This window comes from Lissotriton helveticus, chromosome 1_1 (assembly GCF_964261635.1).
Source record: "Lissotriton helveticus chromosome 1_1, aLisHel1.1, whole genome shotgun sequence".
Classification (NCBI taxonomy): domain Eukaryota; kingdom Metazoa; phylum Chordata; class Amphibia; order Caudata; family Salamandridae; genus Lissotriton; species Lissotriton helveticus.
The window spans coordinates 1707508457-1707536087 of NC_136057.1; the positions used below are offsets into that span (position 1 = coordinate 1707508457).

Below are 27631 nucleotides of genomic sequence, written 5' to 3' on the forward strand. Positions count from 1 at the left end.
CTAACCCGCCCCTCCCACCCCCCCCCCCCCCCAACACCCCTAGAGGAAAAACACAGTACTCAGAACAAAAGAGGAAAAGTCTTAAGGACAGAGGGACATGGCACCAGTCACTTTTCTTCCAGTTCGTGTCATCGGGCACCCACACGAACATGGAGAAAAAGCAAGAGAGTTACCTCAGAGTGGTGGCCCCCTCCGGCGCCTGCAGATGGCCCTCTCGATTTCATGAGGCCGCCTCACCGTTGTCGGTTGTTGCGTCAGTGACCTGGGCCACAGAGGCGACCGCTGCACCCCGCTCTTGCATCCTTGTCGACAGGTCCATCCCCCCCACCTGCATTGGCTTGCCCACTCTCTGCCACTCTGCGGAGCGCCGTCGTCGCCTGCCAGTTGAGCCGCTGTTCCTGGACACCGGCACCTGGCGTTCCAATCTCAGAAGATCCATCGCTACCACCAAGGAATGCACCCGAACCAACTAATTCTGCCAACGGAAGATGAGACGAAAGGGGTGCCCCCAAGAATAGGGCACATTTTGCTCCTGGAGGTGTGTGGTTCCGGGCTTAAAGTCCCTGCGCTTTTGCAGTGTAGAGGCCGCTAAATCCTGGTACAGCAGTGGGCGATGATCCCGGAATTGGAGGGGAGCCAGATCTCGTGCTCTCCTAAGGATCCTTTCCTTCAGCTGGAAATCATGAACACACACCAGGATGTCGGGGGGCGGCACTTGGGCTCCTTGCGGTAGTCCAACCCGGTGCACTCGGTCCATTCGTATGGTCTGGATATCTTCCTCCTCAAGAATGTGCTTGAATAGCGCCTCGTCGTACTCCCTCAAGTCCGCTCCCTCACCTTTCCAGGGAACTGAGCGAATGCGAATATTGTTGCGATGTGACCTATTCTCCAGGTCCTCTGTATGAGCCTGCAAATCTAGGTTTTGCTCCGTCAGACGAATCAAGTCTTGCTGAAGCTGGTGAATGTCCTCTGCTGTACCCACGTCGTGTTCTTCCAGCGTCGCGACCCGTTCCCCCACTCAGTCCACATCTCTCCTTACTTCGCGCAGGTCCGAGGCCAGTTGTGAGCGCAGCTCCGATATATCTTCTTTAATGGCCGCGAACAGTTCAATCATAAAGGCCTTGGTCGCGGGCTCTTCATTCTCCCCCTTTTTTGGGGATTTGTCGGGGATAAGCGAGGCGGGTTGCGCCGCTCCTTTGGGGATCCCATCCTTCCCAGGTTTGTCCTTTTTCGTCCTGTTGGACGCCATGATTGCCGGCACGCACCCCAAAGATCTTTTCAATTGCAGGCACTCTTACCCAAGGTCAGAAGTTGAACACAGGCACCCCGGTGCAGGCCACGCGGTGTCAAAGCTGTTTGCCAACCAGCCGCAGGTCCCTATGCCAGCTCTCAGAGACTCAGGGGGTGGGCCCTTGGTCAGCGTCGTCCCCCACCGCAGTCAACACCAGGGTCCAGGGCCCACCCTGTCGCGCCCAGTGGCTCCGCTGCGCTTCGACGCTGTTGTGCTGTTTGGGGCCCGCACGTCAGTGCTGTCCGTCAGGGCAATATGGCAAAGTGGCAGGGATTTCGCAGACCAGAGCGCTCCCTCCAGCAATGGCCGCTCTCCGCACACGTGGGGTTCTCACTCTCCCCCAGCCGGCCCACTTCACCGGCGTCCCCAGTTAGCTCCAGGATCTACTCGGGGTTCCCTTCTCTACCGCCGAGTTCGGGGCTCCGATCCCCCCGGCAGCCGGAATCCAAAGCGGCGGTGCGGAGGAGTCCCAAACGCCACAGCCGGGCGGTAGGCCCTCACAGGCCCTGAATCCCCGGGCTAGATTTCTCGCACCGCCGCACCTCTGCTCATCAGCCCCGGCTCCCGTTACTGGCACTCTCAGGGGCCTTGGATCGCCGCCTCAATGTCGCCTGGTGCCCGCTCTGGTATCGGCGAGAGGTGAGGAGGTGGAGCGCCGGCTTCGATGGCCACAGCAGGCGGCACCCTCTCTTTCAGCTCACTACCCGGCAAGGCCCGCACCGGCCCCCGGATCACCGCAGGCGGCCCAGCAGCCGCAAAGACTCCGGAGCCGACGGGCTCAGAAACTCCACCAATCTCGTCTCTGGAGCCGCAGGACTGAAAGCAGCAAGGATTGCGGGCGTTTTGGACGGTCCAAGAGGGTGCTAGACAAGGCTTAGAGATTGCGGCGCCGGAGGGACTCAAAAACACGTCCTACTCCGCCGCCATCTTGGCCACGCCCCCTACCTCTCCTCTTTAATCATGGGTGCAATCCTTCCGGATTAGGACGGAATGAGTCATTCAATATGAAAAAAAGGTGGTAGGATACACACCAATGTACTCAAAATGTAATCAAGATTGTCTGTTTCAGAACTGTAGCGGCGTGCAAAGTGGCTTTGCGCTCTGCCCAATCAGCGCTGTGCATATAGAACTTAGAGCTGGCTTCGCCGACATATATCGACTAGTTCCAGTCAAAATCCTGGTGGCATAGTTCTGAGCCACTTGTAGGGTTTTAAAAGTGGATGCCGGTGCCCCAAGGTATAAAGCATTCCCGTAGTCAATTCGTGATAAAACCAAGGATTGAACTACGGTCTTCTTTGCTTTTTCAGGGAGTTGGGGCAAGATTTTACGCAGGGATTTAAGTATCCCATGACAAACTGCAGAGGTCTTTCTGGCTTGAGTTTCGAAGGACAAAGCGTTGTCGAGCCAGAAGCCTAAACTTTTTATTTTTGGTTTGGGTGATGTCCTGCTTTCCTAAGAGCATCAGCTCAGTTTTTCCTCCGTTAAGTCTGAGCTGAGACGAATTCATCCAGTTTACTACCACCTCCAAACAATTAGCCAGATTGTTCGGGGGAGCGTCTGTTTGTTGCAAGGAAAACACCAGCTGGGTGTCATCCGCGTAGCTTATTAACTGGATGCCAAACGGAGCAACTAGTTCCGCCAACGGGGCCATGTAGACATTAAACAGTGTGGGGCTAAGGCACGACCCCTGTGGTACCCCACACTGTAACGCTAACAGGCGAGAGCAGTTGTTGCCCTCAAACACCTGAAAATATCTTTCCTCAAGAAAAGATCTCAACCACTCCATGGCTTTCCCGGTTACCCCGATGGCAATGGCAATGGCAAAAATAAATTGATCATATTTAAATGGAAAACAAGGAGAAAAGTCACGTGTAAGCAGTGAGGATTAAAAAGTAAACTCATCAATTTTGATTTATTGGACTCATTGAGTGATGAAATGGTTGTGCATCTTGAATAGGGATCTAAAGATGGTTCCTTCGCTTTTCGTCCTCTATGGTTAGCGCCTGAAGCTCACCAACTTTTCTTAAAGAAGTGATGGGTATAAGGAAGGCTACCTTCCTGGTGAGAAATTGTATTTCATATTTGTGCAATGGCTCAAAGGGACCCATGAGTCTTGAAAGGACTATGTTGAGATTCCACACTGGAGAAGGTGGAAGTCTGCGGGGAATGAGTCTTTTAAGTCCTTCCATAAAAGCTTTAATAGCGGGCACTCTAAAAAGTGACAAGTGCTGTCTATTTTGCAGATATGCAGCTATTGCAGGGAGATGTAAGCGTATGGATGTGTACGCTAAATTGGAGCACTGTAGGTGTAATTGATAGCAAATGTCTTGGATTGAAGCATCTAGTGGATCGACCTGATTGTTGTTACAGTAAACAACAAACCTCTTCCACTTTGCTACGTAGCATGCTCTTGTAGTAGGGCGTCTAGCCTCTTTGATAACATTCATACAGTCTGGCGGAAGATTAAGGTAGCCAGACTCTAGGATTTCAGTTGCCAGATCGCAAGGATGAGCAGATTGGGGTCTGAATGTCTCATCTCTCCATGGTCCTGAGTAAGAAACCTGGGGGAAAGGTGTAGTTTTTGGTGGAGAACTACTGATAGCTCCAACTAGGTTGTGAACCAAGGTCGTCGGGCCCATGTGGGAGCAACTACGATGAGCGTCAGGGAGTGCTGTTTGAGTTTCCGAACCACTAAAGGAATGAGTGGGAGAGGTGGAAAAGGGTAAGCAAATATCCCTGACCAATTCATCCATAATAAATAGCCTTTGGATAATGAGTGTGGATGCCTGACAAGAAGTTTGGGCATTTTGCGTTTAGGTGGGTGGCAAACTGATCTATTTATGGGAAGCCCCACATTTGGAAGAATGGAAGGAGAACTTGAGGTGGAGTGCCCATTCGTGGATCTGCTGTCGTTGACGACTGACCAGATCTGCAATTTGGTCGTTTACTCCTGGAAGATGTTCTGCAAGGAGATATATTTTTTGAGGTATGGCCCATCTCCAGATGCTCTGTGCTAGCTGTGAGAGCTGGAGAGACTGCGTCCCCCCTTGCTTTTGTATGAGGTACATCGTTGTCTTGTTGTCTGTGCGAACCAGAACAGCTTTGCCTACTAGATGAAGTTGAAAGACTTTCAATGCTAAAAAAATTGTAAGCAGTTCTAGATGGTTTATGTGTTGCAGAGTCCACATGCCCTGAATGGGGAGCTCATCTGGAAAAACATACCAATCAGTGAGGGATGTGTCTGCCGTTAACACTATCCGTGGAACCAGATAGACAAATGGCCTCTCCATGGAAAGGTTTTGTATGTTCCACCACTGCAGAGAGCGAGGAGTACGGCCATCTCCCAACACCAGATCTGATATATGACCTTGAGCCGGGTTCCACTGACGTGCTAAGCATTCCTGTAGGGGACGCATTTGAAGTCTTGCATAGGGAATGATTAAAATGCAAGAGGCCATCATACCGATCAATTGCATGAATACTTGGGCTCGTAATGAATGTTGAGGCTGAAACTGTGATATTAGAGTTTGCAAGTCGCGAATCCTGACTGGGTCGGGGTATGCTAGAGCTTTGCGAGTGTCTACTGCGGCTCCTATATACACTTGAGTGTTGGATGGTTGGAGGTAAGACTTAGTGAGGTTTAAAGTAAACCCCAAGTCGTGAAGCAGTTGGACTGTATTTCGAGTGCGGTGTAGGCAACTTTGTTGTGATCTGGCTTTTATTAGCCAGTCGTCTGGGTAAGGGAAGACATGAATGTGCAGTCTTCTTAGATGAGCTGCGACTACAGCCAGGCACTTGGTGAAAATCCAGGGTTCTGTAGTTACGCCGAATGGGAGAACTTTGAACTGATAATGTTGTCCGTCTACCACAACCCTGAGATATTTTCTGTAAGCAGGTTGAATGGGAATATGGAAATAGGCGTCCTTGAAGTCTAGAGGACAGAAAGTCACCTTGCTAAAGTAGTGGGAGCACCTGTTGGAGTGTGACCATGTGAAAGTGGTCCGACTGTATGTACAGATTCAGCTGTCTGAGGTCTAGTTTAGGCCAGAGAGAGTCGTCCTTTTTGGGAATGAAGAAATACAGGGAGTATACCCCGGTCCCTTTATATATTAATGGGACTGGCTCTATAGCATGTTTTTCTAAGAGCGATAGAACCTCTTGCTTTAAGAGATGAGATGTTCCGGTGACATTGCATGTGCTCTTGGAAGAATATTTGGGAGAGTGCTTGTAAGCTCCAGGCAGTAACCATATTGGATAATTTGGAGCACGCACTTGTCGGAGGTCACTGAATTACAGACAGGTAGGAATTGGGAGAGACGTCCGCTGCCAGGAGTGGAATGATCGGGAGGTGGTGGCGAAGGAAGTCACTGTTTGTTTGCGGGGGGTAGTGCGTGTGGAATTACCTCTACCTCTTCCCCTACCATTGTTTCCTCTAAAACCTCCTCTACAATAACCTCTGGACGAGTGGGGTTTGTTGTTGCCCTTGTAAGAGGAGGGATTGTCAGTGGACACCGTTTTTGAACCACCCCTGTAAAATGACCAGCGAAAAGAACCCCTGCTGCCAAAAACTGTCAAGCCTAAATGGACTTTGCGACCTCAGTGTCTTTTTTTATCTTTTCCAGCAAGGCATCAACAACTGGGCCGAAAAGATGCTCTTTGTCAAAGGGTTGGTTAAGTATGGAGGTTTGCACCTCCGGCTTAAATCCAGAAATTCTGAGCCAAGAGTGTTTGTGTAATAGTACACTGGTGTTAATTGCACAGTGTCTGCTGTGCCTAGTGCACACCTAATGGAGGTATTAGTAATGAGTTTACCTTCCTGAATAGGTAATTAACCCTAGATTTATATTTGTCAGGCACATGTTGCATGATTTTTTTCTAACTCGTCGTAATGAGCCCTGTCATAACAAGCTAGCAGCGCATGGGCGTTGGCAATGTGCCAGTTGTTTGCTTCTTATGAAGCCACTCTTTTGCCCGAGGCATCAATAACCTTGGACTCCTTGTCAGAAGGAGGGGTCTCTCCTGTGGCTTGTGAGTTAGCCCTCTTGCGTGCTTTAGAGACTACAAGAGAGTCTAAGGACAGCTGACCTTTAATATAAAACAGATCGGTAGGAGCTGATTTGTATTTTTTATCCACTCTAGGTGTGATTATTCTTGCCCTTACAGGATCTTTAAATACCTTGTCTGTGTGTTGTAACATGACTTTTAGCATTGGCAAGGTATGAGTGGTTCTTTGTGAGGATGTAAGTGTCTGAAAGAGGAAATCTTCTAAAGGCTCTATATGAAGCTCTACTCCATGATAATGAACAGCCCTGTTAAGGAGCTCGACAAAGCCAGTGAGGGATACAAATCAGGGTCATTATCTGTTTTGGATTTGTGTGGTAATCCTCCCAAGGGTCAGTGTCTTGTGGTGGATCCTGATCCTCATCCCCATTCCTTTCATCCTGTGGGTCAGGTGTAAGTGGTGTTGGTGGTGAATTTAATGGTGTGATAATCAGGTTTGGATTAGGAGGAGGTAAAGGAGGTAAAATATAAAGCAGGGAAGGGTTAGTACCCCAGTCTTCTTCTTAAGAGGCATAGGATAGTCCTCTGGTAGGTCAATTTTCCAAGTTTTGGAAAGGTTGCCTGAATATGTCCTGTTTTAGGGTTTATCACCAGCTTTTTCTGTTTCGGGTTCAAAGTTGGCTCATCGGACGGAGGCTCTTTAGGGAGAGCGTCTTTCTCTTTATGTGGTGCTTTCAGCACCAAAGGTTTCGGCTCCGAGCCTTTGGATGTCGAAGGTTTCGGCTCCGAGTGTTTGGCCTTTGAGGGTTTCAGCTCAGAGTCTTTGGCCTTGGAGGGTTTCGGCTTCGAGTCTTTAGCCTTGTAGGGTTATGGCTCCAAGTCTTTTGGCCGTGGAAGGTTTCGGGTCTGAGCCTTTTGGTGTCTAAGGTGGAATCTTCGGTCCTGAAGGTATGTTGACCGATGGATGCTTGGTCCTATGTCTTGGTGCCAAAGGTGTCGGTTCGGCATCAGAGAGGGCTGGCTCGAACCAGAAGGCTACTCTTTTTGTTTCGGAGCCGGGCCGGTGGGCGGGGCATCGGACACTTTTTGGCGGTGTCGACCTGAACCAGAGGGCGAAGGAGGGACCAGAGCCTTTGTCTCTTGTTGAATGGGCACAGTGGGATCTTTACTCACGGTACACTGACCCGCAATGAGGTCTTCTTCTTCTTCCATGTCGGAGTCGGCTTCGGACACAGAGATCTGCTCTTCTTCCTCTGGCCATTGAGCTGGGTGTTGGGTATCGGAATCTTTGCAGAAGATGTCCGGAACAGAGTCGCTCTGATGTTGCATCTCGTGGCGTCGAGCCAGACGATCACGAAGTGTCTTTTTCGATTGGAATGATCGACACAGTCCTTCTCATCTTGTTCCGGGGACAAGCAGAGGTTGCACACTTCGTGCAAGTCGGTGCGTGGAAATTTAGTACAACACCCGGGACATAGCTTGAATGGAGTCCGTCCCATCGACTGCTAGCGTGGTCGGCCCGGGTAGGCCCGACGGCCTGCCTCGAGTTTTCCGATAGAAAGAATTTTCGACGACGATGCGCCTCGAATGAGGAGCCGCGATCGATAGCAATATCGTCGAGAGTAGTGGATTGTGTGTAGAAGGGGTCCGAAAACAGTACCGAACTGCAGCAATACACATCCGAACCCGATGGCGGAAAAAAACAATCTAAGGATGGAGTCGATGCCCATACGCACTATCACCAAAAGGAGGAGTCACCTACCTCGTGACTACAAAACTATTTCTAACAAAAACAAAGTGCAAACTTCCGGACCCAACACCAGATGGCGATTTATGCTAAGGCATATGATCTACAGCTCATATGCCTCGATCAGAGTTTTACCAAAGTGAAGTAACTTGTTCTTCTGATACTTCTAACTGCCGATTCCACACCTTTTTATTAGATATCAAAGCAGTACCTCTCAGGTGTTGGGTTTGTGAACCATTAAAATAAAAAGTCCTGCAGGACTGAGCGAGCAAAATGCCCATCTCAATGAACATGGCTGTCCAGACTAAAGCGATTACTGTGCGTAAGGAGTGACGCCCACGTAGCAGCCTGGAAAATATCCACCACAGGCACCTAGCATGCCAACACAGTAATAGCAGGCTTGGCTCTGGCAGAATACGCCTGCAAACCTTCTGTGGGATGCTTCTTGGCCAATGCACAGCAGATTTTAGTGCAGAGAATGATCAACCAAGAGGTGGTCCTCTGCTGACCTCCCTTGACCGTGTTCGCTCCAGCAAATTCCCAAAACACCTGATCATCCACGCAATGTTCTCTGGTAACATCGACCTAAAAGCTAGAAGCTATTTAAGAACCAGGTGTAGGGGACTCTCCTCCTCCTTAGAGGGGTGAAGTGAAGCGAAGAATGCTGGCAGTGTGATATTTAGCCCAACATGAAATGGAATCACCACTTTCAGGACAAAGGATGCCAGAGTTCTCAGGACTAGTGTGCCCGGGTAAAACATTGTGTATGGCAGATTGACGGAGATGGCCTCATGAAAGGCAACATGAAAGACAGAAAGACTCTTTAGAGTCAGAAGCCGAAGGAGACAGCCAGCAGCAGTTCAACATAAGTACAGATGAGGAAAGTAAGGACCAAATTCAAATCCCACTAGGGCATAGTAAACAAAGATGGTGAAAGCATATGTTTAAAACATTTCAAGGCAAGCATCACAACAGGTGACTGAAACAAAGAAGGCTGATCGAGCAACTGCAAAAAGCTGAAAGAGGTGACAAGTACCCCATAACAGTGCCCAAAGCAAGGGCTTGCTGGACTAAAAATAAGACAAACTCCACCACTTCGGACAGTATGGCATGAAGTGCGTTAATCCGGCAGTCACTACACCAACTCACAAATTTATCCCAATGGTAGGCATATACAAATTTTGTCAGGAGACATATGCCTGCCAAGATAACAGACAACATCGGGAGGTAGGTCAAACGCAGTCAACTGCTGCCAATCAATCTTCAAGCATGGAAGTGGAGAGTGGGTAGGCTCAGATGCAGGATCATTCCCTGCAACAGAAGATCCTCCCAAAGAGGCAGCCTGATCGTAGTACAGATGCTTGTACCCATACGCTCCTCCTACCATGCTCTCCTTGCCTAATCCAATCCCACCAGGAGGGCTTGGGCCTAGTAATTCCTGATCTGATTCAGAACTCTGGGGAGGGGAGGTATCAGAGGTAAGGCATACAGGAGTTCTGAGTTCTACTCTAGACAGAACACATCTATGAGACAGATGCCATGGAAATCCCAACATGCAAAAGTGCTGACATTGCACATTCTGGGCACTGGTGTAAAGATAAAGCCAATTTCCTCCCCATTCACAGAAGAGATCATGCTCCACCTTTGGGTGCAACTGACATTTGTGATCCGGAAGTCTGCCCTGGAGTTTAGAGATCCTACCAGGTGGTGTAACCACTGCTGTAAATTATTTGCAGACTCCTCCGAAATCTGGAGATAATCTGAGAGGTCCCCCTGATGCTGTGCCCAATGGGACTTCAGATCTCACTTCAGAACCTGCATTTGCCACCTCGAATGCATGAGTCTAGGATGCAGGAGACCATGAATGCAGGAAGCCTCAGAGTCATCTTCATTGAGATGAAGGACTGTGGCTGAAACATCAGGATTATAGTCCATATGTTCTGGACTCTCCGTTCGAGGGGAAGGCAAAAAACTGCACCATGTCCAGAATGGCACCGATGAAAGGGAGCATCTTTGAAGGAGCAAGGAGTGACTCTTACACACTGAAAGCCTGGGACCCATAACCTCCGGATGTAAGCAGCAACCACCGCTATCACTTTCATTAACACGCGATAGGAACTGGTGAGGCCAAAGGCGAGCACAGTACCCCACCATAAACAGTAGGCAATGCCTGTGGACCAACAGGATGGGGATGTGAAAATAAGTGTCCCGCAGCACCAACGCTTTCACCGAGTCTCCAGGGTGGAGGGTAGACAAGACCTGGGCCAAGGTGAGCTTCCTGAATTTGTGATTCCCAACGAAGGCATTAAGATGGTGAAGATCTAAAACAGGACACAAACCTCCATCTTTCTTTGGTACCAGAAAGTAGCAGGAGTAGCATCCACAGCCTACTTCTGACTCTAGCACCCTTTCTAAGGCAACTTTGGCCCGAAGGGCTTGCAGCTCCTGCTACGAAAGGGGCAGATGGTCCTCAGTTAGCCATGCTGAGGATGGTGGAAGATGAGGGAGGGTGACAGTGAATGGTAGGGCATAACCCCAATGTACAATCTGTAGGACTTACTTGTTCGTTCACTACCAGCCACACTGGTAGAAAGTGCAAGATCCTACATTCCGACAGGTGGCTGTGTGTCGTGAAGGACACAAAGAGGTTTTGAGGCTGTGGAAGCTGGAGGGATTGAATACTGGGCTGCACAGTGGTCCTGTTGACCATGTGGTATGTGGGTACCGCAGTCACGGCCACAGAAGGGCTGAGGAGTTTGCCTGACTGGTTGCATCTGATGGCAGTATCTAAAACCCCTATTGTACCCTCAGAGGGGAAGAAATTGGTGATGAGGCTGCATGGAGGAGCTCGCACACCAATGACAGTGCTGTGGGCCTACTATCTTTAAAGCACTCAATGGCCGAGTCCATTTGTCCCCCCAAACAGGCGGGAGACATCAAAGAGCTTCTCCATCAAGGTAGACTGTATGTCGCTGAAAAAGCCCATGGGCTTCATCCAGACATGGCGTCCAACAGCCATTTTAGTGCCAATTGCCCTACCAAGGCAACCCATAGTTTCTAAGCCACATCGAATAGTAAATTTACAGCAGTCTTGAATGGCTTGTGTGAGAGTGGATGCAAATCTTCAGGGACACCAGGCAAGATTGGACTTTAGAATCCAAAGCCGTGGTTGTAATGCCCCAGGAGGCAGCTGGCATTAACCAAGCGCAGAGGCAAACTAGTAGAGGAAACATGTGCTTCCCAATTGTTTCCAAGTGCTTTGATTCCCAGTCTGGTGGAGTGCTTGTGAGAAAGTGCCATATTTCTTGCCTTGGTATGCCCCCACTTTTTTCTGAACTGCTGATGTGCTTTGACTGAATGTGCCCTGGGACCCTGCCAATCAGGTATCCAGGGCCTGTGTTCCTTCCCTAAAAAGACAAGCTATGCTGAAACAAAATACCCAATTGGCATCTCTGGCCACCTGTCAGGCCCTAGTAAAGGCTACCCTAGGTACCCAGGGCATGGTGAACAGAGAAGACCCCTGAGGGCTGCAGCACTTATTGTGCCACCCTCAGGGGGCCTATACCCTGGCACCCACACACTGCCTTTGCAGGCTGAGTGCCTAAGTGAAGAACTAAAACAAGAGTCGACATGGCACACATACCTGTGTGCCATGCCCATAGACCCCACTGCCCTGGCATACTTCAGTCACCCCTCTAGCTGGGTGCCCTATGCCAGAGGTGAGGGCACATGTGCATGAGCCCTGTGCCCCAACAGTACCCAGGGCCATTCCTAGGCACTGTAAGTGCAGTGATGACATTTAAGAGTATATGGTGCTGGGAGGTTGTCATTACGAACTCCTCAGCACCATAATGGCTACACTGAAGACTGACAAGTTTGTTACCAAACTTCTCAGCACATTAAACCAGCACTGATGCCAGTGTGGGATTTAATGTAAGATGCACGAGAGGGCATCTTAGAGATGCCCTCCAAAACTCGGACCTACAATCCACGTCTGGGCTGAGTGGCTGCAGAGGCTGCCACACAGCAGACATGTTGCTGGACCCCTGGGTGGAGAGCCCCCTGCTGTCCTGGGCCTGCAACAATGCACATCCTGGGCTTGGTGCTATGTCTCCTCCCCCAGGATGGACAGGGGGAAGCTTCAAAGGCATACCGCCTCTGAGAGCTTCTCCAGACCATTTGCTGTACCCAGCAACTGGCCCCCCACCCGTTCTACCCCCACTCTGGCAGGAAGCCTGGCGGGAAAAACTACGTCAGGAAGGAGTGTGCCAACCTTTGCCAACTCCACCCCTCAGGTGGAGGAGGCGAGGTGAAGCACGACCCCGGGCTCCGGCCATCTTGTAGATGGGGAGCCCTGCCCAATCCCAGCTAGGCTCCTGCCCCCCTCCCACAGGAGAGGAGCAGGCTAGGGGTGTCCTCACCCCAGGACAGGGACCCATTGGTCCCTGCCCTTGCCCTACCTGTAACGCCCCTAAAGTTAGTATTTAGGGGCTCCCTGAACCTTCCTTCCTCAGATTCCGATACCAAGAAGAAGAAAGAAGATAAAGAAGATGACAACCCGCCATGCAGCTGCTAACCTACCGGCCTGTTGATCCTGGAACCTGCTCCTGCCTAAACCCGGGGACCCCTGCGGACAGCAACCTTGGAACACCCAGAGGACCTGCCTGCCTTGACCCTCTTGTAGATTGGGACTCCCATCAGCAGAGGCTCTGCTGCAACAACCTACCTGGTGCCAGCCAGGAAGCTCCAAACCAGCCCACTCTGCACCAGCCGAGCCCGGGCCGGGCCCAACCTAACCAAGACCACGAGGACGTCCCCCCGGCGACTGGGACCCGAAGTCCAGTGCCCAAAGACCCACCTCGATGAACCAGACGACGCCTGCAGACTCAGAACCAGGAGGCACCCCAACCATGACCAGCCGAGGGTAAGCTTTTCCGACACCCAAAGACACCCTTGCACCCGGCGCCCTACCGGCCCCCTGTGACTCCCTGTGGGGTACCTACCTGTGCTCCAACATCCCAACTTACCTCTCGAAGTGCTGGTCGCCGCTGGAGAGTCTCCATCCCAGAGCCTGCAGCCTTTGTTCCCTTTTCAAGATCCTCATTGGATAACATTGAGCGCCCGACGGCTCAAAAGCACCCTGCACCCAGCCGCCCGAGTGCCTGTGGCTGTGACCTCTTTGTCCTACCCTACTTCCCCCCCTTGCCCTGAGCAAGTGACCAGGAGCCCAGCTCCCAGAGCCGCGTGGCCTGCTAGCCAGCAGCCACCAACCGAAGGCCCCCTTTCCCTCATTGGATATCATTGGGCCTACCTACCTCTGCACCCGGCCGCCCCTGTGCCGCTGGGACTGATCTAACTGTAATTACCTGACCCTGGGGGACCCCTGAGTCTATGCCCAGAACCTTACCTTCAACAACCAAGTACTCACCTGGAAACCAGTAATTCCCTTACCTGCCATTGGATAACAATGACTCATTTTGACTAGAACATTTTTAAAGTGTGAAGTTTTGAAAACTGAAAATATTCCTATAAAATCAGCCAAAGTCCGAATTCCGAAGTACTCACCTGAGTTCAGGGGAGAAGCCAGTACTGTACCTTTCAACACAGTACTGAACCGATAAAGTAATCCCTAGCGGGTTTACTAGTAATCTGTATTTTCTCCATAGGAACCCATTGTCTGCTTTTCTATGAAATTTCTTCTAAGTATCTACTTTTGAAAACTGCAAATATTCTTTAAAAATCATACGAAATACTGAAACGCAATTACCTACCTGTTTTGAGTTAAGCCCCCAGAGCTGGCCCTAGGAGACCAGTGCTGGGTTACAAAAGTAATGCGATCGTACTTTATCTGCAACCTGAATTTCCTCCCATTGAATAACATTGTAAGATTTACATTGAAAAGTTTCTAAGTGTGAACTTTTAAAACAGCTTTATATTCATGAAAATTCACTACAGTAACTAAAACGTTTTTGCTAATCTGGTTTCAGCTTAGACCTCAGGACTGAATCTAAAACCTAGTCCTGGAACTCCCAAAGTAATCTATAAAGTAATCAACTGTACTTATATGTAGAAAACCCATTGAGCTCAATGCTAAAGTGTGTTTCAGGACTCTGTTGCTTACTATCAATACTGTAATCATTGTGTGCACAACCTTTATTGCCCCTTTGCAAAGTATTTACATGAGAGTACTCATAACCAGAAAAGTATATTTTTATAACTGTTGGTTCTAAAAATAAAACAACTAGATCTGTGGATATAAAAACAATTTGCCTGGAGTTCAGTCCTTGAGTGTGTGAAACCTTTTGCTGACTGAGTGTGTACAACAAATGCTTTACACTGTCCTCTAGTACTGCCTTACTGCTCGACCAAGCTACCACTTTGGAGAGTAAGGTCAGTTCTGACTTTAACCTCTGTTATACCTCTGGGGTTGGTGGACTCTATACACCACTGTACTTAATTCTAGTCCAGTATATATATAGAGCCACTTTCTCACACTGGTAGGTAACACATTCAGGCTGACCTTACTCCATGAGGCCTACACTCTCTGCACTGCTCTCTGGCGTGTGGTGGGGAGTCAAAACAAATTTGGGATCCCGGGGCCGGCCATGGCGTCCCGCAATCTGATATGTTTTAAGGCATGAGCAAAGTGGGCGCTGGCCCAGGGCCCCAGTCTTTAGGGGGCCCCCTCATAACGCCAGCTCTGTTCTGCAGAGAGTCTTGCCCTGAAGACCTTGAATAATTCTTCAACAAATTGGTTTAAATACCGTTTTCCTTTGATTGATTTTCAAAATGGGTGATCTGTGAATTGTAATATTGTGTTAATGTTTCATGCAACAACCATAAAAATGTATCTGTCTGAGCAAAACAGAAGCTGCATTACAATATTGAAAACACACATCGTGATCCCTGAAAATTAGATATAAACACATTCAGAATTTGGATGAGTGTGCCTTTGCACTGTCAGTGACCTGGCCAAAGATGGCATGAAACAGCTGAAACTGGATCATAAACTCAAAGCTGTTCCAAACAGGAGCCCCCAAAATATGCTTGGCCAAGAGCCCCAAAATCCTTAAGATGCCCCTGCTCGCAATTTGTCTGATCACTGGGGGTCTGGAACAGAGGTTCAAAAAGGTCCGAAGAAAGGTGCTTGTAAGGCCCTCATTAAATGGAAGTATTGGCTCCGCAGTGGTAGGCCCAGGCTAGGGCAACTTCAGTGAGGAAGTTGGTCTTCACCTCGATGCTCTCTGCATAACCATTCTGAATGCTGTGCCATCTTCTGTAGCAGGGACTGGTGGGCAAATTAATACAGTTTCTGGTGAGGTCTCCAGGCCAATGGCATCCTGGAGATTTTCAGACTAGTTATTTTTGGTATATAGTTGGGTAATATCATCCCCAGTATCATAATTGTGGTTATCAGAATCTGTTCTGAAAAGGCATGTAGCGTTTGGGCCCTTCCATGAGGCAAAGGCAGTATATCGGAGTCAGGTGGGATATCCAAAGGCTGAGACCCAGACAGATCAGGCCGTGGTCTCATTCAAGGTAAAATCTGCACCACTTCATCATCCAGCGTCAATGCTCCATGATCCGACATGTGCCCTGGTGATAGGATCAGAGTCTGTGGCAAGGCCAGAGCGTACAACAGGCACTGAGGACGGAACTGCCGGTGAGTTCCTGATGGAGGTCCTTGTGATTTCTTGGGGCCCGGAAGTGCTACAGAGGGTGTAGGTAATGAGCCAAGTAGGTACGGCATTGCTTTATGAAAGTCCTGGATTTGCAGGGTTGTGACCAATAGGGCCAGGAATTCGTATTGGCTCGGAACAATGGTCGGAATCGGCTCTGAAAGGAGATCAGTTTATGGAGCGAGACCAAGAACGTTAATGGCCTTGCGCCTTCTCTACAGTTCGAAAGTAGGGGGAGGGGGTCGAGTCCAACTTCTTCAACTTCGCCAAAGACTTTTAGTGTGATGAAGATAAACCACAGGAATGAGTTTGGGAGTGAGACCGGGTCCAGGACCTTTTCTTCGACCTTGATCAGTTAAGGCATGGAGTTTTCCAGTGCTTGGCAATATAGAGTTTGGCTTCGCATTCCCGGTTGGGATTGGGATTCATCAAGAGACAGTTGTTGCAGACCTTCAAGTCATGTTCTGTCTTCAGGCACCACATTTGATAGGAATCTGTCACACACATTTGCTTGCAAAAGTCCCTGAGAGGTTTGGACCATTTAGTTTTAGAGGGTTAACATTTTGCCTAGCACACTGATTTTTAGAAAATATTTTTAAGCTAAAACACTCTCAAAGAGACATAGGGTAATTCCGTATCTGCATCAGGTGGAATAGAACAAAAGAAACTAATATCAGCACCCTTGAGACTCCACAGGACACTCTGGAGTGGAAATGTGCCACATTAGAGCGCACAGGTGTACTTTTGAAGATCTTCCAGACCCAGTCTGATGCCTGGAGACTATTCAAAAGATGAGAATCTGTGGTTAGAAGTATCTATCAGAAACATGGTATCAACAACACACACACACACATGCACACACAAGCCCTACACTGATGTCTTTTGGCTTAATTAACCTCAGTTTCATGTTTTTGATTACCATCATCTGACCTAGACCTCATATTTAGGAACGGTAACTCTTCGAATTATTAGTTTTAGCATGAATTGTAATGCAGACTTCTTGATGGCCTTAATATAAATCGTTTATTTTCACTGAAAAGTACAACTTTTATTTATGTGCTCACAAAAGGACAGATACAAGAAAAAATCTAATTGAATACAGTTCGCATCACAAACTAAGTGTCCTCTTGGTGCTTTTAATAACAAAAGAGGTTATGACCCAGCTGAAATGAGATTGCACATGCAGACATATTTGCTCGAGTGCCAACAAAAGGAAATATCACAAAACATACTTGAGAGTCCCATACAAAATTATTTTAACAAACGGATTTTGGATACGCATTTGTGCTACCTAATCGCATGTGTGCAACACTCAACTCACCTTGTGCTGACAGAGAAGCGGACGCTGGTTCGTAACACTAATGGCCTCTTACAAGGGAAAGTCATGCAGGGCTGGTCCTCCACCACAAAGGCCCTAAAGGACAAGGGGACAAGAGGAATTTTGGTTAACCATTACTTGTTTGAGAACTCGTATCATATGACAGTGTCACATCTGCTAAGTAGTGATTCTGAACAGAATGCAGCAATATCACTTTCCCAGAGAGGTAAACATGATGTACTTTTTCCAATTTCCATTGATCTTTCTTACCCTTTTCCAACAGCGCTATTTTTCTTTCGACTTCAAAGAACGTTGTTAAACTAATCCCTTAGTCTGTAAATGGCAGGTAGCTTGCTCCAGTTTTTCAGACTTGCAAGTCACAAGCTAGAAGATACCAGCTCATTGTTAAAGAGGGAATATTGTAAAAAAAAATGTGTTCCAAATGGTCATGTTTGTTTACATTAAAAGTAGGGCACCGGCCTAAGAAAGGGATGGTCCCAACACAGCAGGACTACCTTCATCCAACGTATGTGTGTTAGGATGGGAGGAAGACGAGATGGCGTGACCTCTCCTTGCGCCAACACTGGGGCATTACCATCGGGGCGGAGGGGGTGTGCGGGATGCCTCTGGTAGGTCAAGCAGCGATAGCAGGGTCACTGTGTGTTTTTATGTTCCCCAACCTTTGTAATTATGGTTAGGCGGACTCATCCAGTCTTGATTTTGAGGTCCTAGGATGAGTACAATAATACTAAGATTGTGTTTTGAGTGTTAAGATAATAAAATATAGTGGTGGAAAAGCAGAACATCCAAAGCCTTTGAATTCAATTTCTTAAAAGTACTGATGACAGTATTGCACTGGCAGGAGAGGTGGAGGGCTAGGCTGACAACCCCTGCCTTTGTCGACTGCACAGCACTGGTATCTGTAAACGGATTGGAGATGACTGAACAACAGTAGCAGAGGAGGAGAGTCCCCAAATGAACTGTCAAAAGTGAATACATGCTTAAAGAGACGTAAACAGGGGTATTTGCGTCAGCACCCCACTGCTCTCTTATTTTACTGTCCTGAGATCTCTGTGATGCGCTGAATGATTTCAGTTTAGTTACTCTGCTTACAACTCCGACTGCACAGCAATGTCTTTTAAATACTGCCAGAAAGTCTGTGACACCTTCTCCTTTAAGGTACATCAGCTGGCCAGTTATTTGTGTACAGCGATCCTTGATTATTAAGGGTTAATGCAACACTTTTATACTGCAGCTACATGAAAACAGCATGACTCCACCCATAATCAGAATGCTCTTAAAGATGCAAGCGATGTATATCAGTTTCAAATTAAGGGCCACATTGTTGTGCTTATTAATTCTGGAAAACGAAACTTTCTCTTGGGGTGACGGTGAGATGGTGTGAATTTAATTCAGCCTCCAACTGACCAGCTGGGCAGCCCATATCCTTTAAGCTCTGTGTATGGTGTTTGTACGTTAAACAATCTGCCTATAGTTGTATAAACACAGAATTTCACTTTACTTGTGGTGCAAGGGCATCCACGGTCTCATGCATCAGAACAGGTGTGGGGGAGCCCTCTTTTCATATATCCTTTGCAGGCGGCTCTCCAGACACAGCCTTTGTGTAGAGGGTCCCTCAGAGCAGGGTAGCCTACAGCTTGGGAGCACCCACAACACACTCGCAAAGAAATGTGAGATTTCTGCACTAGGCAGCCCAACTGAATGTGTACTCAAGGAGGACAAAATGAGGGCCTCACCTAGGGCCCCCTTCACCTTGTGCAACAAAGTCTGTAGTTCCACTCCTCATCCTTACTATTTACTAAAGGGCAGTACTTCAGGAAGTCTAATCAGCAGCACTTTGCTAACAAGGTCGTCGCTGAATTTCTCAAGGGAGCCCTGTCACCAACCGTCATACCTCAGTGTCAGGAGCTCCACCCTCAGAAATGCAAGCAATACACTACTACTGCCTGGAGAAGCTGATCATACAGCACTATCTTCACACGTAAGTAATACCATGTCTTTCTACAGTCTTGCATCATTAAATTGCATTCTATCTCAAAAAAGATCCTCCATATCTCTCAAATATGGCATGAAAAACTGACCGTTACCTAAATCGTCTTATTGTCGTCTTTCCTTTATTTTTTCAAATGTCCCTCTTCTCCCTTTACATCCTCTGCATGCCTTCTCTCTGTGAGCACAAATTATTCTGTTACATGCATGGTTGCCATAATCTCTATTATTCTATTTATGCAAACTACTCACACCTGTCTACAAGATCACAACTTGTCCTCCTCTGAAAGCTATGCCTTTGCAACCTAACAATACCTAACCTCCACTAGATCATCAATCAAGAACACCAACAATGTGTGTGTCACATATGCCCTGCTAATGACCAGACACAATTTCAATTAGTTTAATCCACCACAAAGAAACGAATGCCAGGAATTGTTTCCTTGGGCACACAAAGCTAATTCCAGTAGCTAACAATAACCAATAATACTGGATTAACCACTAACTTTGGGTTCCGGAGCATCGTGTTACTTGGCTTAAAGATCGTCACCCCTCATCTGGGGTAGTAAGCGCTATATAAATCCATTTACAATGCTACTACAAAAAAGTAATGCCCAGTGGGCCGCAGAGTCAGTTTAAGATTATTTTTGTATCTTACAAGCAAACTCAGTAAGGGGGGGGTTTACTTTTGAGAAAAAATGGTCAACAGCCCTGACGTGAGGTTTCTGCCTGCCTTCGTGAGGGGGTCACTGATTTTTGTTCCCTGGCCAAGACTGCCATGCTTTGTGTGGAGGTCCCATGAAGGAAAAATGTTGCATGGGGTGTATCTTCGGATGCACACAGACCGGCGTATGTGTAGCAAATGCTCTGCCTGTCATGGGTTTCAAACGGCAGTGCTAGCTAATGATCTACCTTAAACTTGGTGGTTCCTCCACCTCTAATAAGAAGGTGCAAACCACAAATTTGGTGGGGGTGAGAGCCCTGCCTAAGGTAATGCTACTACTTCTAAAAATTCTAAATGTCCCAGTAAATGACAACAGATATGACTGCAAATATCATAGTCAGTGCATTGTAGAGCGTATTCTCACCCCTCAGCATCTCTCAACATTATTGACAGATAACAGATGTGTATGTTTAAACAACCCATTATTAATTATTTTATCAACCACAGAAGGGTGAAAAGGTGAGTGATCCCCACAGTGGATGCGTTGGTCCAGTTACCTATCAGACCTGACAGATGATGGTGACCATATGAATGGGTATCTCTCTCAGTTTTATTAGAAGATATTCTATGTGGTTCAGTGAGGCCACAAAGCTTGATAATATATGTGAACCACTTATTTTATTGGAAGACAATGCACGGAAATGACATGCAAATCCCATTATTGCTGTGAATTGCAGTAGACATAAGGAAAAACAATTGTAAAATCAATACATTATGGTATAATGGACATCAGTTCCTTAGACAGTGCCTATATTTTGCTTTTGCTCTTGCCACAGAGCAAGCAAAGTTTTTCTGGCCTCCGTTCCGGGTTTTTTAGCATACCTCTAGGTATCCATCTTATTTAATTTATGTTTATTGCATGAAGCATCCTTACCCCGTAAGCTACTTTCCTCCAGCTGTCCGTGTATTGAGCAAAGAAAGACATGTTCTCTCTAAATGTAGCATAGGCATCTACATGATAAATAAATATACCAATTCAGTTGGTTTGGTTTGCATCACTGTCTGGATGCTAAGCTGATTATGTGCTGTGCTGGGCTTGTGGCTTCTTGCACAGTATCTGTAAAGCTGTTCCAGCTTTTATCTACCTGGGAAATATCTCTCTTAGTTATTATATCTGGTGTAAATATAGCCCCTCTCCCATTTCATGTTCCCTAGATTCAGGGTCGGCTTTAGCGCTGGTGGCGCCCAGTGCAACAATCATTTTTGGCACCCCCACACCCCATGCCCCCTTCCTCAGTTTCTCTCACTCCCACCGGGGCAAAAGCACCCCTCATCTCTTAAGCCTTAAGTTATTACTTACCCCCTGAGGTCAGCGCGCCTCCCACACATCAGCACCCAGTGTGGCCGCACCGGTCGCACTGCCCTAAAGTCGGCCCTGCCTAGATTATTGAGGAACACCCAGAAGATTCCCTATGCCTTTGAAGGAAACTGATTCTTTTGCACAAGAGGAAGATTGGAAGGGGTCTCACCCCTACAAATGAGTTATGCAAATTTTGCTAGGAATGTTAGGAGCTGGGCAAACCTGTCGGAGCTCTCTCCTGTGTAAATATTGAGGAGGCTCGGCCCGAAACCCGAACAAAAAGTTGCTTACAGTTGGTAATGATCTTTCTGGTGAATACTCAATCTGCAGTTTCCTCACCTCATCCACCACTATCCCAGGCTTCAGACTGGATCCTGAAATTCTGCAAACACTATCCTAAAATGGTAGGTGGTACCATGGTTCCCAGTTTGCTCTAGCACCTCTTAGACATGATGACACAGAGCCCCACATGGCGCCACCCAGTGCTCTTCTGTCAGGTCTCATCCTTTTACCCCCACACCCTTAGAGAGACAACCCTGAAGAACATAAAGGAACACAGTGCACAAAATTAACATCAGTACCACAACGAATCCCCCAGAGTGGAAATTGGGCGGGCGGGCTGGCGAGGAATCTGCAGGTATATAGAGCATGCTCCAGAAGGAAAATGTTACTTAGCCAGAAAGAATCTGTTTCTGACATGTAGTGCTGTAGATTCACATGCTTAGCATAATTCTGCCATCAAGTCTTGGGCTTGGATGTGTGCAAGTTGTTTTTCTCCTAAGAAAGTCTTTCTATTCACAAGGTATAGTGACTCCTACTTGTGCTGGTAATCTGCATGGTCATCGACTCCATTGTTAGATTGTTTTCCCGCAAGGCGGGTGAGAATGGAGTGTGAAGGATAGTGCAGTATAGTGAGATGACCGTGCAAAAAGAATGTAGGATAAGTTATGAAAGTAACTGGAACAAACACAGGTGTCCGGGAGGAGGCTGGGCTCATGTGAATCTACAGCACTACATGCCATGAACAGATGCTAACTGGGTAACATTTTCCATTCAAGGCATCTTGAATCCCCAGATTCAAGACGCCTTCAGAATCCCGGTTCTGAAGAGACCCAGTACTAAGAGAGAGTCGAAATGCCGTCGACTAATGAGAAAAGGATAGTCCCAGAATACTAGAAAAATATTCTAGCGTGAATGATTTAATCTGATACCGGAAGAACATCCTTTTCATTCAAATAACCAATCCCTTGTTTTAAATATTTTCACTACAGCTATTTCACTGTTTGGTTATGGGCACTCCATTGGGGTCACATAAGTGAAGTTATTTTTAAATTTTGTAAATAGTGTTAATACACAACAGAACTAGAATTTTCCTTGTTTTCTTATTGTTACTGCACATAAATTACGCTCACTTCAGCTGATGTGGGTGTAGTTTAAAAATCTGGTTGTGTGGTGCTGTATTCTCTTGAGTTGTATGTGTTCTCTATAATCGAGGAAATAACATTGCTTGGTGGTGTTAATTGTAATATTGGTTGACTCTATTATATGCTTGTTTTGCTTAAATCATGCATGAGATTAATTGATTGCGAATACTGAAGGTTTTTGGTCTAAATGAGTTCCTTATGAACAACTGTCATTTGGCTGCTTAGCTATACCCAGTTCGCAAGGACATGGGTCGCTCCTGTTTTTTGTTGAATAGATAAGACTATATAGCAGTCCTCCTCTATGAAAGGTGGCTAACCTGTGGGAGCTGCAGTTTGAAATAGTGCACATAGAACAGCATGGCCTACATTAGCTTGCTCACGGGCTAGCACATTGCCACAGTAATATTTTGTAAATATATGCACCATAGACCATGTAACTGCTTTCATATTGCAGCGATAAGTATATTTCCTAGGAAGGCCACTGAAGCTCCTTTTTTTAGTGCAGTGAGCTTTTGGAGGGATAGGTAGAGTTTTTAAGCTGGATGCATTAGACAATCCAACAAACCTGAAATGCCTGATTTAGAAATGGCCCTTCCTTTGTCTGGTTTTGAAAAGGCAACAAAGAGTGTTTTTTTCTAGATGTTTTGATTCTATCAATATAGTATATGAGGGAGCGTTTTACATCTAGAGCCTATTCCACAAACGAGTCAGGTTGTGGAAAAAATACTGGCATTTTGATAGATTGATTTCGGTGGAACTGAGGCATCACCATTGGAAAAAATGTAGGATTGGCACGTAGTACCACCTTATTTGTATACCATTGGAAGGATTCTTTTACAGTTAATGCCTGAAGCTCACGGATATGTCTGAATGAAGTGAAAGCAACTAAGAATGTCACCTTCAAGATAAAAACTGTAGGGGGCAGGAGTGGAGGCGCTCGAATGGAGGGCCAATTAAATTTGTTAACACAATATTGAGATTCTATGTAGGAGCTGGTGGTATCCTGGGAGGAATGACTCTTGAGATCCTACAGGAAGGCTTTAATGACTGGAATCTTAAATAGTGAAGAGTGTTGTCTGTTCTGTAGATATGCCACTACTGCCGCAAGGTGTAGGCTTATAGAAGTAAAAGCTAGACCGGAGGTACATAAATGAAATAAATAACAATGTCTTGAACATTGGCCTCTAGAGGATCAATGTGTTTAGAACAACAGTAGTGAACAAATCTTCTCCACTTTGCGGCACAACACGCCTGAGTAATGGGCAAGTGTGCTTCTTTGAAAATGTCATAAAAGGTTGTGGTAGATTTAAATAACCGAACTCTAGGACTTCAGAAGCCAAATCACAAGGCTGAGGGGCCTGGGGTCGGGGGGAGTCTGATTTCTCCGTGGTTCTGCCTGAGAAGGTCTTGCCTGTTGGGAAGTACTTGGTGGTGAACTACAGATAGTTCTACCATGATGAACCATGATTGTCGCGCTCATGTGGGAGCCACCAGAATGAGGGTGAGAGATGTCTGCCAAAGTTTGCGAACCACAAACGGAAGCAGTGGAAGCAGTGGAAATGAATAAGCAAATATCCCAGACCATCTCATCCATAGTGCATTGCCCCTTGACTATGGAACCTGAATGCGAAGTATGGGCATTTGGCATTTTCTGCTGTGGTGAAAAGGTCTATGGTTGGGTGACCCCAATGTTGTAAGAATGGGAGGATGACTTGCGGGTTCAGATCCCACTCGTGGACTTGCTGGCGCCTCCTGATGAGATCTGCAGAGTAGTTGTCCACTCCGTTAGATACTCCGCTAACAGGTGACTGCCGTATCGAAGAGCTCACCTCCAGATGTTCTGGGCTAGATGAGAGAGATGGAGGGACCTGGTGCCCCACTGCTTTTGCAGATAATAATTGGCAGGCATGTTGTCTGTCTTGATCAGGAATACCTTGCCAATTAGATGGGGAAGGAAGGCTTTGAGCTGTAGATGAACAGTGAGCAACTCCAGGTGATATATATGGAAATGTGTTTGGCTGGTGGTCCAATGTCCTTGAACAGTCAGATTTTGTGAATGTGCTCCCCAACCCGTGAGGGAGGTGTACTTTGTTAATGTCCTCAGAAGAACTGTGCCTAGGAAAGGCCATCCTTTTAGGAGATTGTTGGTGTTCCACCACTGCAGAGTGGCAAGCTTGATGGCCTACCAACACTAGATCTTCCCATTGACCCTACACTTGAGTCCATTGGTGCACTAAGCACTCTTAAAGCAGACGCATGTTGAGTCTGGCATGAGGTACTACGGCTATACATGAAGACCTCATACCGAGAAGACACATAACTGTCCTCACTGTTACCTAATGATGAGACTGTAACTGGGGAATGAGTGCCTGGAAGGATTGAATCCAGGCGGCATTGGGGTAAGCTATCCCCCGATGTGAGTCGAGGATGGCTACCAGGTAGTGTTGTATTTGAAGGGGTTGGAGGTGAGATTTGGCTACACTGTTGGTAAAACCTAGTTGATGAAGTAGGTTTATGGTGGTCTGACTGTGTTGGAAGAACTTTTGACGTGTTAAGTTCTTAGTGAGTCAATCATCTAAATATGGGGAAAATTGTATGTTTTGCCTGCGTAGGTAAGCAGCTACTACTGCGAGACATTTGATGAAAATCATGGGGGCTGTAGTGACCCTGAAGGGGAGCACTTTGAATTGGAAGTACTGCTCATTTATTACTACCTGAGGTATCAGCGATGCACTGGGTGAATAGGAATGTGGATGTAGGTGTCCTTAAGGTCAAGTGCAGCCATGAAGTTGCATTGTTGTATTAAAGAAATAACATCTCAAAGAGTGACCATGTGGAAGTGCTTTGAGAGAATTTATTCGTTTAGGGATCTGAGGTCCAAGATTGGCTTTAAGGACCTGTCCTTTTTAGGCATAAGGAAGTAGAGTGAATTGACCGCTGTGCCTTGATGGTGTAATGGCACAGGTTCCATGGCCCCTTTTAGGTCTCGCGCCTAGCGTTGCAGTGTACAACACTACTTGCGCATCGCAAGACATTTAGTAGGTAAAAATGGGGTTTCAGAAGCTGACCTCGGAATGGCACACGCATGAGCGTATGCTTTTCCTTTTGTGGCCCGCTATTGGCCTTTGCGTGCGTCTTTTTATAAAAGACAGCACGCAATAGGCCAAAGGCAAGAGCATAGCTCCGCTCACGGCCTATTGTTGTCTATTACGAGCACCAGGCTGTCATTTAGTTTCAATTATCGTGCTCAGGCCAAGGGCGCGATAATTGAAACCACATGGCTCGCTGCAGCGCACGTGCACACCACTCGCGGGCATGTTTGTTTTGGATCCATTTCACAGAGAAGCAGTGCCGGCACCGGTTTCTGACCTGGCACAAGCTGCAGCAGGTAAGCGGTGCTGGCGGTCTGTGTGCTCAGTGTTGCATCTGAGGGACTGTTTTCAGGAAGTCTGCGTGTTCTGTGTCACTGAGTTGGAGATGTTCTTGGAAAATACTATAAAGGTGTGTATGATGAGCATCAGTGTAGTTGAGGGGCGTGTGCACGAAACATTGTATATGCATACACTTCTTGTATGTGCATGTTGGTTGAGCTTGAGGTTGGTTCAGCAAAAAAAAGCGTACCCAGAGTAGTATCTGGCTGTATTGTGCATTTACGCCTATGGGTGCGTATGTACGTGCAAACAGGTAGGGCCGTGTACCTGTATGAGAAGACACTGCTAACTACACACATATGCAACCCCTGACACGCAACACCTTTACATTTGTTTCAGGCAGCCCCCTAGCATGAGGGGTGAGGCAGCCTCCCTCACGGTAGGGTGAGAGTGATGCTGTGCTCGTGTGGGTGTGCGAGACTCAGGGGTCCCTGCTCCCTTCCGCACAGAGCAGGGGAGGCCCCAGCCGGGGATGCCTCTCACAGCTGCTCTCTCACAGCCGCCGGCAGGTGTCTGTAATAATGGAGAGGGCGAGGAGGGACCAGCCAGGAGGGTAGAGGCAGAGGGGCACTGATGTATTCCAGCCGTTCCCGAAAATAGGCAAACAATGGCCAAATAATCACTAAGGGGAGTTGCGCTGATCCTCCAGGTGGGGGCACGGCCCTGGGTGGTAGCTCAGCGGAACCCAATTTAATGACCACGATCTGCGGTGCCCAACCCACCTGTGATGCCCGAAACCACCTTTACACCAACATCGAGGGCACGTTTTAGGATAACTAGCTCTGCGTTCGCTTGGGTTCGCCCACCCAAACCTCCCTGAGTGTTTCCCACTGGCCGTTTGCATGACCACAGCTCTTGGGTGTACATTGATTCTGAGGTGAAAAGATTCTCCAATTAAGAGGCTGCAAATGGGGTGGAGCCATTTAGCAGTTTTCATTGAGGAGGCATTTTTTTTAACAGGAAACGTGTTAATGAAAACCGTAAATGAGCAGAAAGGTTGGATATGTAATTCTGTTTGTGGTGCGGGGGCATTTTTTAACTTTTATGTATGAGCCTCAATATACTTCAGAGGAGGGATAATTAAATGGGTCTTTAAAACGGCAGCCGGGTCTGGCAACCCTGGATGACATTGCTCTAAAGTTGGGGCTCCTCCAGGCATGAACCCAAGTGGTCCAGTGCCAGCTCTTTACCTGCTCACCAGTCTGAAGAGCCGTCCTGCTCTCCCCCATGGTATCTATGGCAACCCTTGTCCCGGAGGTGGCTCGCATGCATAGCACATGGCGCATGGCTCTGGAGGCCTATTGCAACTCCCGCTCAGCCTCAAGGCTTCTAGCAGCAGACGGGAACTACATACGGGTGGCAGGGGAGTTTTGGAACAAGTAGAACCTTCATACCTACCCCACCGAGCATTGAGCGAGTGTGCAAGCTTGCCCCTCCCTAGGCAGGGATATAGCTAATAATGGTGCCACAGGTGCAGTGACACCGGGGGCCACTGATGTGAGCGATCCACTGCACCCCATTTATACATGTTTTCTTGAGACTCTTGTTACACAGACCAGTGTGAGGGTTTGATACCCTGGTCAAGGGTTTGGAGTTCTATATACAACTAATTTGATTATACAACAGTGCATGATAGAAATAAGAATGAGACCAACGGTGCATTTTGCCACAGGAATGTTGACATGATCTGATACAATATGAGGGGA

The 27631-nt window shown here is 47.5% G+C and overlaps 1 protein-coding gene across 10 annotated transcripts in view; it reads right to left on the minus strand.

The window, feature by feature from the left end:
• Positions 1-27631, minus strand: part of STAT2 (signal transducer and activator of transcription 2) — a 1031780-nt gene that overhangs the window by 629246 nt on the left and 374903 nt on the right. For all 10 annotated transcript variants that reach the window (XM_078689090.1, XM_078689088.1, XM_078689089.1 and 7 more), the window contains one exon: positions 17040-17132. In XM_078689090.1, the coding sequence (XP_078545216.1) occupies positions 17040-17132 (93 nt within the window). The remainder of the gene's footprint in view (positions 1-17039; positions 17133-27631) is intronic.